The sequence below is a fragment of the Oncorhynchus mykiss genome, chromosome 22 (genome assembly GCF_057628025.1).
Source record: "Oncorhynchus mykiss isolate SJ-2025 chromosome 22, ASM5762802v1, whole genome shotgun sequence".
Lineage (NCBI taxonomy): Eukaryota > Metazoa > Chordata > Actinopteri > Salmoniformes > Salmonidae > Oncorhynchus > Oncorhynchus mykiss.
In genome coordinates, this window is record NC_143043.1 from 29,238,464 (window position 1) to 29,251,181 (window position 12,718).

Below are 12,718 nucleotides of genomic sequence, written 5' to 3' on the forward strand. Positions count from 1 at the left end.
TCAAATATAAATAACATTTTTTATAACTAACCTAATCTGTTACTTGTATTTATTGCTCCCTTTACTGAAATGGTTGTTCAAGTTTAGACGCTTTACGTAGTATCATATCTTACCCTTCCCAACCCAGCAATCATTCGGAATGCATGTCGTGGGTGAATGAACATTCAAAGTGTTGGATAGCCCCACTCTGTCTGGATTCCAATAGGAATTACGCGTCACTTAGCAAGCCAGCATAATGTGACATACAGTATATGTCTGAATTTGCCTGTAAAGCATGAGTTTCAGCACACCTCAAAATAAGGCCTTAAAAAATATGTTGTATTATATTAAATAATAAAAATGGTCTAATCACATATTTCTCTGCCACTAACAAATACAGTAATGGTTATTCTGGGAAATGTGCAAATAAGGCTTTACACTTTGTTAATTTAATGCTGAAAAGTGTGGACCCATATAGACACTGGACCAGTGTTAAATGTAACACTCTCAGTGTTGATTTAACACTGGTGAATTTGCTGTGTTGGAGACAGAAGTTTGAGAAACAGAATCACGATAAAGTTGAAGTAGAAAGGAGAAAGATAATAGAAGAGTTGCAAAAGCAACAGCACTGCGGACTCGTGTCAGATTTAAAAGCACTTGCCATAGCTCTGGCTTTATCGGTTGAGAGCAGATTAGGGGTGTGCCGAGTACTCGGACAAAATGAGTATTGTAACGGATATGGTGAATTTTCAGAATACAATTACGACACATATTTTTTGTAGTTCTCCGCGATAAGAAAAAAGTAATTTTCAGCTGCCAGCACACATCTCTCTTGCACTCAAACAGTGTGAAGCGCTGTGTGCTCTAACAACTATTGTTTAGTTATTGTGTCAGTAAAGAAACGGTCGGGGTAGCGGTTGAGCCTGCTGCAATGATTGGATTAGAACAAACCGCACTCCCTCTGCTCTCATTTCCCCAAACAGACACGAGCGGAGTTGTTTCACTCACTCGTATCAGGGCAGAAGTCTCCCCTTCTCCAACTATTGTGTATAAATCAGAATCCGTAACTAGTCATTGTTGTTAAATTTAGTTATTTCCGGGCGACTTTGCTGAGGCCATATGGTTGTTTTTGTCTGTCTACTTGGTGCTGTTTAGTAGGTTACTTTGTCTGTCCATATATAATTGCTGATGACGTCTGTCGTTATTTCGTGATCCAAGCCCACGCTCGCTTGCTATTATTATTTGTTCTCGTCCAGGCATGTTTACCGAGCGACAGATCATTAGAAAATAAAAGGACAAATGTAGATTGTTTATTTTAATTGTGCAAATGTTATCGCATAAGTGTCGGGAGAGAAGTTATGCTCCTCTCAAACATGAAACAGCATGGGGCAAGCGAATTAGCCTACCTTCATCTAAATCTGTGTCTGGAATAAATACAGGCAGTAGTATCAGCCTATTTCGTTGACAAATGAATAGGACTAAGTAAGTAAATCATGTGCATCTTCATTTGTCGGGATCGTTTACCTTTGAACAGTGTGTGAAGGAACATAAGTCACTCTGAGTGATAGCGCAGTAAAAGGCACTTGAGGTATAGGCTTTATCGGCATTTAAAGCACACTTTGGGGTTTTACGATCACAAGTAAATCCGATTACGAGTATCAAGTGTTATAAAATGGATGAGTATGAAGAGTTCAGCACACCGTATCCAAACCGGTGCGCCATCGTGCACAACTTGATTTTGTCCCCCCACACCAAACGCGATCATGACAAGCAGGTTAAAATATCAAAACAAACTCTGAGCCAATTATATTAATTCGGGGACAGGTCGAAAAGCATTAAACATTTATGTCAATTTAGCTAGCTAGCTAGCAGTTGCTATCTAATTTGTCCTGGGATATAAAGTTGAATTGTTATTTTACCTGAAATGCACAAGGTCCTCTACTCCAACAATTAATCCACACATAAAACGGTCAACCAAATAATTTCTTGTCATCTCTCCTCCTTCCAGGCTTTTTCTTCTTTGGACTTTAAATGGCGATTGTCATCTAAACTTTCATTGTATTACCACAACAACCAACGAATTCAGTTGCCTTTCAATCGTCCACGTGGGTATAACCAATGAGGAGATGGCACGTGGGTATCTACTTCTATAAACATGAGAAGATGGGAGAGGCAGGACTTGCACCGTTATCAGCGTCACAATTAGAACTGACTCCTATTTTAGCACTTGGCAACGCAGACGCTCGTTGTCGTAATAATTGAATAACGTGTGTTTAAATTTATTTTGCAACTCGAGCGGTGTAGTCAGCATGTTAGTGCAGAGTGCGGTACCTCATGTTAGAGGCTGAATTTTGGACATTCCTGGATGTTGTATTTGCTATTAGTGTGTTTACGGTTTAGCAGTGTGCTGAAGGAGGGCTCCCACTCCCACACAACACAACACCTGCTTTTGTGACATTTAGGGGTGCAACGTAAAGAGACAGGTACTGTAGACACAGTCGTGTGACACAATAACAGAATTAATAGCACAAGGTCAAATCAAATTAATTAATGTATTGAGTCAACAGACATCGTTGTTCTTCTAGGCTTCTTACTGGAGTCACATTTTATACGCTATAGATTTCTATGGCTGCCAGGTTGTGAAGTAGTCTGGAGTGTCTTACTATAGATGACATAATGTATGTTTGTGTGAGTGCATGTTTGTGTGTGTATCAGTGTGTGTGTGTGTGTAATCATGTTTATCAGTGGGTGTACGTGTGCGCGTACTCATGTTCATCTGTGTGTATAATATGAGGCAGTGATGGGGTAAAAGAACGTGTATCTGATATCATGGGTCAAGTGCAAGTACAGATGATCACATGTACATACATGACAGTGTGTGTGTTGTGAAGTCTGAGCATAAACTCATACAGAGCAGGCGTGTAATTAAGTGATAATGCCCTTGAACAGGGTCAGTAGTTATTTAGGCAGGTTACCTTAGTGTTCTTGGGCACAGGCACTATGGTGGTCTGCTTAAAACATGTTGGAATTACATACTCGGACAGGGAGAGTTTGAAAATGTCATTGAAGACATGTTTGTGTTATATGCCTCGAAGCGAGCATAGAAGTAGTTTAGCTCGTTTGGTACGCTTGTGTCACTGGGCAGCTCTCGGCTGTGCTTCCCTTTGCAGTCTGTAATGGTTTGCAAGCCGTGCCACTTCTGATGAGCGTCAGAGCTGGTGTAGTACGATTCAATCTTAGTCCTGTATTGATGCTTTGCCTGTTTGATGGTTTCTCGGAGGGCATAGCGGGATTTCTTATAAGCTTCTGGGTTAGAGTCCCTCTCCATGAAAGTGGCAGCTCTAGCCTTTTGCTCAGTGTGGATGTTGCCTGTAATCCATGGCTTCTGGTTGGGGTATGTACATACAGTCACTGTGGAGGCGACGTCATCGATGCACTTATTGATGAAGCCAATGACTGACGTGGTGTACTCCTCAATGCCATCGGAGGAATTCCGGAACATATTCCAGTCTCTGCTAGCAAAACAGTCCTGCTTCATCTGACCACTTTTTTATTGATCTAGTCACGGGAGCTTCCTGCTTTAATTTTTGCTTGTAAGCAGGAATCAGGAGGATAGAATTATGGTCAGATTTGCCGAATGGAGGGTGAGGGAGAGCTTTGTATGCGTCTCTGTGTGGAGTAAAGGTGGTCTAGGTTTTTTTCCCCCTCTGGTTGCACATTTAACATGCGGATAGAAATTTGGTAAAACGTTTTTAAGGTTCCCTGCATTAAAGTCCCCGGCTATTAGAAGTGCCGCCTCTTGGTAAGCGTTTTCTTGTTTGCTTATGGCGAATACAGCTAATTCAATGCTGTCTTTAGTGCCAGGCTCTGACTGTGGTGGTATGTAAACAGCTACAAAAAATACAGATGAAATCTCTCTAGGTAGATAGTGTGGTCTACAGCTTATCATGAGATACTCTTCCTCAGGCGAACAATAGCTTGAGACTTCCTTAGATCGTGCACCAGCTGTTATTTACAAAAATACATAGTCCGCCACACCTCGTCTTAACAGACGCCGCTGTTCTATCCTGCCGGTACACCAAATAACCAATAAGCTGTATGTTGATGGTATCGTCATTCAGCCACGACTCCGTGAAGCATAAGATATTCTAGTTTTGAATGTCCCGTTGGTAGTTTAATCTTGCGTGTAGGTCATACATTTTATTCTCCAAAGATGACATGTTTGCAAGCAGAATGTAAGGAAGTGGGGGTTTATTCGATCGCCTACGAATCCTCAGAAGGCAGCCTGCCCTCTGGACCCTTTTTCTCCGTCTCCTCTTCACGCAAATCACAGGGATCTTGGCCTGTTACCGAGAAAGCAGTATATCATTCGCATCGGGCTCATCAGACTCATTAAAAGAAGAAAAAGGATTCTGCCAGTCCGTGGTGAGTAATTGCAGTCCTGATGTCCAGAAGTTATTTAAGGCCATAATAGATGGTAGCGGCAACATTATGTACAAAACAAGTATAAAATAAGTTACAAACAACGCAAATAAACGAACCAAAAAACACAATCAGTTGGGGACACGTAAAACGTCTGCCTTCTTCTCCTGCGCCAGTTCCATTGAAGGGAAATCTTAACGCTACAGCATACAATGACATTCTAGACAATTCTGTGCTTCCAACTTTGTGGCAACAGTTTGGGGAAGGCCCTTTCCTGTTTCAGCATGACAATGCCCCCGTGCACAAAGCGAGGTCCATACAGAAATGGTTGTTGAGATCGGTGTGGAAGAACTTGACTGGCCTGCACAGAGTCCTGACCTCAACCCCATCGAACACCTTTGGGATGAATTGAAACGCTGACTGTGAGCCAGGCCTAATCGCCCAACATCAGTGCCCGACCTCACTAATGCTCTTGTGGCTGATTGGAAGCAAGTCTCCGCAGCAATGTTCCAACATCTAGTGGAAAGCCTTACCAGAAGAGTGGAAGCTGTTACAGCATCAAAGGGGGAACCAACTCAATATTAATGCCCATGATTTTGGAATGAGATGTTTGACGAGCAGGTGTCCAGATACTTTTGGTAGTGTACTGTATATCAGACCGTATACCCTGTGTATGACAAAACATTTATTTTTACTGCTTTAATTACGTTAGAAATAAGGCACCTCGGGAGTTTGTGGTATATGGCCAATGTACCACGGTTAAGGGCTGTATCCAGGCACTCCACGTTGCATTGTGCTTAAGAACAGCCCTTAGCAGCGGTACATTGGCCATATACCACACACCCTCGGGCCTTATTGCTTAACTATATTTGCTTGGCTTGTGCCATAAGTCCTGCCGTATAAGAGGGTGCACAGACTGCACACACACTGGTGCACATACACACACATACATACACACAAACATACACACACACACACACTCTCACTCATCCATACACACCCTTCATCTCACAAAGTTGGAATACATTGCACACACATGTTTAAATACACAAGACATTGCAGATCTAATCTTGGCGGAAAACATTTCTGGGTAACTCAAAGAATTCCCCACAAGTGAAGCATGATATGCTAACTCATGGTGTACACTGTGAAGTGTGTGTGTTTTTAGAATCCAGGAGAAATGCTTCAGTTCATTGTACTGTTGGATTCTTAGATCGACTCACACCAAAGGTAAACCTCGTTGATGTTCAGTGTCTGTCGCTCAAGCAAACAGCCATTTAGTGTCAGACTATTGATTCATCTATCAGTTGTTGTGGAGGTGCAGCGCAGTGCCACTTGATATGCTGATCACAAGCACCTCGGTGTCTGGGCTGAGACACATCTGCTGGAGGTGGCTGTGCGTCTTCATTGCACACAAAAATATGTGGGTTCCTCAAGGGTGCTTTGGGAAGGGTGACGGTTCAATGTAGGCTTTGGCGGTATACCTATACGGTATATACCATATGCCAAGGTATTTGGAAATAGCCACGTGATGGTTTTTCAAAACCGTCAGTACCGTTGAAAGAATTTCTTTGAAGTTTTTCAGTATATTTAAACATTTGTTGCTGTTTTTGAAGTGAATACCTGCAGTCAACATACGTTAGGAGATAAAGCAGATTGCGGTCTTTATTTCACCCGTCTCATTATTTCACATTATGAAGCTTATGTAGTTACCCAGAACAGTTAAGCCAGTCCCGTGTTTGTTTGTAAACAGCACAACAGGAGAAAGCGGGAGCAGGTGAGTCCAGCTGTGTATGGAAAGGGTTCGCATTTGGGTTTTACTTAATTGAATCTTACATTTTACCAGAGAAAAATAGGCTGGCTACACCTGAGAAAAGTACCGGAGAAAAGTAGCTAGACATCAGTCAGAGCGCTGTCTGCTGATAGAATTTTATTTGTATTTATTTATTTCACCTTTATTTAACCAGGTAGGCAAGTTGAGAACATGTTCTCATTTACAATTGCGACCTGGCTAAGATAAAGCAAAGCAGTTCGACACATACAACAACACAGAGTTAGACATGGAGTAAAACAAACATACAGTTAATAATACAGTAGAAACAAGTCTATATACAATGTGAGCAAATGAGGTGAGATAAGGGAGGTAAAGGCAAAAAAAAGGCCATGGTGGCAAAGTAAATACAATATAGCAAGTAAAACACTGGAATGGTAGATTTGTAGTGGAAGAATGTGCAAAGTAGAAATAAAATGGGGTGCAAACGAGCAAAATAAATAAATACAATAAATACAGTAGGGAAAGAGGTAGTTGTTTGGGCTAAATTATAAATGGGCTATGTACAGGTGCAGTAATCTGTGAGCTGCTCTGACAGCTGGTGCTTAAAGCTAGTGAGGGAGATAAGTGTTTCCATTTTCAGAGATTTTTGTAGTTCGTTCCAGTCATTTGCAGCAGAGAACTGGAAGGAGAGGCGGCCAAAGGAGGAATTGGTTTTGGGGGTGACCAGAGATATATACCTGCTGGAGAATTCCAGAATGCCTGTTCGTGAATTGTCAATCCGGGTTTAGAAGTGCAACTGAAGCACAACATTTGTCTGATGCCAAGCAGAAATTACAATAAGAAGCATATTAGATCTGCGTTTACAAAACGCTGCAAGCTATTTCTGTGTTTAATATTTCTTTGCGAGAAAGACGCAGAATTCTAAGTTTAACTTGCTATCTAAGTGGCTGAATTACAGTTTTTTTCGATTGCTAAACGACAGTGGGCACAACTGGAGTCACATGTGCAAAACTCTAACTACAGTCTGCACTACCAACAGTCACCTGAGCTAAACAGTTCACATCACCTGCAAAACTCATTCCAAGCAACACAACTCTTAACACATGGCTCAAAACACGCTCAGTGCAGCCAAACACTATGCACAACCCTCACTGAGATAACACACACTGTCACTCAGAACACACTGAGAGTAAAAACACTAGCATCAAACACCAATACAGAAAATACAAACTTTTCATCTTTACAGTTTGAACAATTTCAGTGACTTCATACAAATAAATATTTTCTTCAAAGAAAAGAGTGACATTCTTTCACATGATTTATTAAAATTTTTAGAACATAACAATTCTTTAAGGTAAATGAAAATTAGCAGTTTGCTTCAATAGTCTGTAGTAATTTACGGAATTACAGTAATGAGAAAAAAAAGGTAGAAACTAAAAGTACATACTGTAATTCAAACAAATAATTGAGGGGCTAATCCTGCCTCTCTCTAGCATCAGGCCACAGGTTTTCTTCAACATCACATCTAATGTTTTCTCTTGCCATGCACCTGGGGAAGAACCTTCTGGAGTGCCTTATCCATCCCTGGCAGTCCTCTGGACTCGTGTCCTCACATCCGGCACGCATGGCTTCCAAAAGAGACATTTGGTCATGTGGGTGGTGACCAAACACTTTCCACCTCCAGGTAGAGAAAAACTCCTCTATTGGGTTGAGGAAGGGTGAATATGCAGGCAGGTACAAAACCATAAATCTGTGATGTGCTGCAAACCAATCTGTGACAGCTGCAGAGTGGTGAAAAGCAACGTTATCGCAAACTATGACAAAAACTTGGGGTTTTCTTACTGGCTCCCCCTGTTCTGCTGGCACTAGCTGAGCATAGAGTTGTTATAGGAAAGCTATAAGCCTTTCTGTGTTGTATGGGCCAATGAGTGGTGTGTTGAGAAGCAAACCATCATTGGCCATTGCAGCACACATGGTGATATTTCCCCCCCTTTGGCCTGGAACCTCCACAGTGGCCCTTTGACCTATAACATTCCTTCCTCTGCGCCGTGTTTTGGCAAGGTTAAATCCAGCTTCATCGATAAATACAAATGAATGTGGTCTTTCCAGTGCTTCCACCTCCATTACTTTCTGAAAAACAGTAAGTGCACAGTTTTACTGTAGAAATGCTAGTGTTTTTTTTTACTGTAAATATTTTGTATAGCTGTGTACGTCTTAGACGTCTTACCTGGACATATTGGTATCTTTGCTCTTTTACCCGTTCACTGTTTCTCTCGAACGGTACAGTGTATAACTGTTTCATTGTAACTTGGTGTTTCTTTAGGACTCAAGCAATAGTTGTTGTGCTGACAGAATTAACATTTTCAAATATATCATTATCAGCCAGCACTCTATCTTGAATCTCCCGCAGTTTTATTGCATTGTTGACAACAACCATGTCAACAATGGCATTTTCCTGCGCATCTGAAAATATTTTTCCTCTTCCCCCTGTTGGGGGCAGCCTTTGGGTCCTGTTGTAAAAATATACTTTACAGTCAAACTTACTGTAATATATATCTGTGTAAATATTCTATAATTGCAATACAAAATAGATTCCTGTAAGGTTTTCATTTACTGTAAGGATGTAACTCTCACCTGTTTGCATGGTGGAAAATTCGCATTACAGATGCCACTGTGGATCTTTGCAGATTGGTCAACCCTGCCTCTCTCAATGAGAGACCATGGTTCACGACATGGTCTATAAGTGTAGCCCTTATTTCATCTGAAATAACTTCTTTGTCTTCCTCTACGCATCCGCCCTCTCCCTGCCACCCTTCTCCCTCCACAAACCCATCTTCCTTGTTCCATTTCCAAAATAAGTCTTTCTGAGCTCTACCTATATATACTGTAATATGTGTGTGTGTTCACTAACAAGTCTAAAACAAGACACCTGCTTAGCCTTTCAGCTGAAATTGCAATCAGCAGTGTTTGAAAGGCACAAGGCTGAAATCTATTCCGTTTTGAATGTGTGGTTCACAGTTTTGACAGCAGTGTGTTAGCATTTGAACAAAGTGCTGTAAATCCACAGTGTTGTGCAGGTTGTGGTTAAAGTCATGGGATAAGTGTGTAGAGTTTTGAAAACTGTGTTCAAGCAATGAAAAACGAACTAGAGTTTGGTCCACATGAACAGCTGCTGTGCAGACTGTAGTTAGAGTTTTGCACATGTGACTCCAGTTGTGTCCACTGTCGTTTAGCAATCGAAAAAAACTGTAATAAGGTGATGGGGCATCATATTGTGTTAGCTTTCTGCTGTGTTTGAGAAGGCAAACCCTTTGGATTAGTTATTTGTACAGCTGCCACTGCTATCTTGATTTCCTTGTTTTTTCTCCTCTCCATTCTCAGCCCATCTGCTCCCCCCCTTCTTCTCCGGGCAGAGCAGGCAGGCCCGCAAAACACCCCGAGGTCATTGTCCGCACCCCCGCATAAATCTATGGCCAGTGACAGTGTCTTGTGAAAGACTTTGTGTTAATTGAGAATGGTTGACTAAATCACTCAGTGGTTTGCAATACTCTTCTTGGGAATCCCCAGCTGTTCCAGAGGTAGCTCACTTGATTAAACGTTTTAATTGATGCAATAGTAACACCTATAGAATTTGAACAATATAATACGGCTGACCAGAATAAAAAAAACTCTATGGTTCATTAAAAGGATCTACAAAAGAACATTTCATATTAAGAAATGTTCTTTATTGCAGGGGTTCCTAAACTTTTTCCCTCAGATGCCCCTTCCAGCATTGGGGAACATCCTGCGCTTGCGCCACGTCTATTTCTATGGGCACAAGAACTGTTCATGACGCAAATTGTTCACACCCCTCTAGTTCGCAGAGACAGAAGACATTCTACGTTTTGCAACTTCTCTCTCTCTTGTTTGTTGTCTTCCATTCTCTCACTCTGTCTCTCCTCCATCTTTCCCCTCTCCCACCCTCCTTTCAGTCTGTCTGCCCCCTGATTAATTCCTTTTTATTCCCCATGTTATCTCTCCTCCATCTTTCCCCTCTCCCACCCTCCTTTCAGTCTGTCTGCCCCCTGATTAATTCCTCCACTTCTATCTACATCAATTTCACCCTCTTTTTCACCCTCAGTCCTTCCTCCTCTTCTCTGACCCGTCTGTCCTGTATTATTTTATTCCTCAATCACCTTCTCCATCTCTCTCTGTCAGCCACTTAAAAACAGAACATCTGCCCTTGAAAAGCTGAATCATTAGAGGATAAACCTATGACACTTCAGTCACAATTATTCTCCGTTGTAATTCAGAGAACGATCAAACGAACGTAACATTTGAAACAAAATCATTATACCGTATTCCTTTCCGTATCTATCTCCCCCCAGCAGGATAGAGGGTGCATATAGATTAGACAACAAACGTATGATGAATGTTGCTGAAACGAATTGGGAAAGGCAATCAGTTTCTTCTCAACTACAGACTCAACACAGATAGCACAGCTGCTGTATAGCCAAAAACATCTGAATACTTTTGCTTTTAGAACCAATCAAAGAAGACCATCCTCTGTGTGTGTGTGTGTGTGTGTGTGTGTGTGTGTGTGTGTGTGTGTGTGTGTGTGTCTTTGAAATAACAGCAGGACTCAGTGTTGACAGTGGCATGCAGTAATGAGCCAGTTAGCATTCCCATGGTGCACTGCAACAGGGGGATGGGCTGACATTTGCACCGTCGCTGAACGCCAAGTACCCAGTGGACTTATTATCAGTGGAGAAGACAGGTGCACGCAAATTAACACTTTGTGCGTGTGTGTGTGTGTGTGTGTGCATGCATGGGGGCTTGAATGCATGTGTGTAGCCATTAGGGCCGTCTTAAATGAGTATAAGCCACTATTAGACTTATTTGGCAGGTGATTTGATAAGGTTAACTGGTATAGCGTGATTGCTGTATTAAGGTGATGGTGTGATAAGCCCGAGGTGTGAGGCATGGACTGACTGGGTGATGCGGGGATGGTCAGGGGCTGTCAGACTGTAGAAGTTATTATGGTAATCCTGCTGACAATCAACATCAACTGTCTGTTCATAAGAGCTTCAACACTGTGGCAATGTGAATAGACCAGCAGATGAACTATGAGCTCAATAGGAAGTGAGACCAGACTCTTAACATCAAGGGTCAGCCACAGTCTCTCACTTCAGAGATATTCCCTAACAACAGTTTGTGCTGTGTTGTGTTTTGCACAGGATCAGAATGGCTGTGGACAAGTCTCTGGGGATAGAGTAACTGCTGTGTGATTCGAGGTTTGTATTAGACGCTAGAGAGAAACAAGATAAGGAGAAGAACACAGAGAAACCTTGGGGAACGTGGAGAACGTCTTGCTTCACACATAGAAACCATGAGAATGCTAACAAAACGTTAACGGAATCTTAACGGAACACTCAGCGAGGTCATGTAGCTGCACTCGGAACGCCCTGCATGTGACCACTCTTCCTGCATCGCCTCGGCTTCTCTGATTGGCTGGTTTATAGAGTGACGGACCAATGGAGAAGAGTGCTGAGGAGCTGAACCTCTCGTTCCTGCTGGAGCATGAGAGAGAGATGATCCTCAGTGTCCTGCAGAAGGACGAGAAACTGAGGAAGAGAGAGGAAAAGAGGATACGGTGAGGGTAGAATAAGTCATCATTATCATCATTATAGGATACACTACACTACAACAATACATCTACTACACCTTCCTTGATGAAGATGTTGATCAGTAGCAATTTTAGCATGTAAGTCTTGATGTGGCCTTACTCAGTTATTTATTTTTTGATGCATGCCAGCAAAGCCACTACACAACACAACATTAAACAATACATTAATTGCACTATAACGGGGACAAACGGTGACAACAAACTGTTAGGGCCTACCTAAAGATGTCTAGCTTACTAGCTAAGATTTTGAAAGTATGATGTTGACATGACCAGTCCAATCAAAGCTACGGTAGATATTACATGATTTGACTTCATTTTATCTGTGGCCAATGACCTTGAGCCTTTTTGGATGGGCATTTCTAATGTAAATTATATGTGACACGTATTAATGCAAAACAGGTAACAACAAAAAATTATATAAATTATTTTTTGTATTTTTTTCCAGCTAAAACAGGTGGGGCTCACGTGTCCTGAATGACGGGTCGCCACTGATGATTATTCTTTACCGCTACAATCACAATACGACCACAACATCACAACTACTACAATCATGGTCATAATCATTAGTGACAATGACAAACTTAAGTGTTCTTCCTCTGTTTCTCCCTGTTGTAGGAAGCTGAAGAATGAGCTGGTGGAGATCAGGCGTAAGGGTTCACACTGCCCCCAGGAGGTTGGGGAGCGTCAATGTGCCCGCTGCCTGAAGGGCCTGGGCCTGATCTTCGACCGTGGGGAGCTCTGTGAGGAGTGCCTACAGCGTGTCTGCAGCGACTGCCGAGTAATGCCCCCTAAAGGAAAGCAGTGGAAGTGCTCCATCTGCTCCAAAGTCTCGTGAGTCTGGGCAAAGGCATCAGGCCATGGTTTAGCATGAGTAACAG

The 12,718-nt window shown here is 42.1% G+C and overlaps 1 protein-coding gene across 4 annotated transcripts in view; it reads left to right on the forward strand.

The window, feature by feature from the left end:
• Window positions 1-12,718, forward strand: part of LOC110502003 (synaptotagmin-like protein 5) — a 65,586-nt gene that overhangs the window by 30,722 nt on the left and 22,146 nt on the right. For 2 of the 4 annotated variants that reach the window (XM_021579888.3, XM_090215771.1), the window contains exons 2-4: window positions 10,791-10,931; window positions 11,392-11,807; window positions 12,456-12,671. In XM_021579888.3, the coding sequence (XP_021435563.2) occupies window positions 11,689-11,807; window positions 12,456-12,671 (335 nt within the window). In that variant the 5' untranslated portion in view covers window positions 10,791-10,931; window positions 11,392-11,688. The remainder of the gene's footprint in view (window positions 1-10,790; window positions 10,932-11,391; window positions 11,808-12,455; window positions 12,672-12,718) is intronic. The other 2 variants (XM_090215770.1, XM_021579887.3) reach the window with 1 other exon arrangement.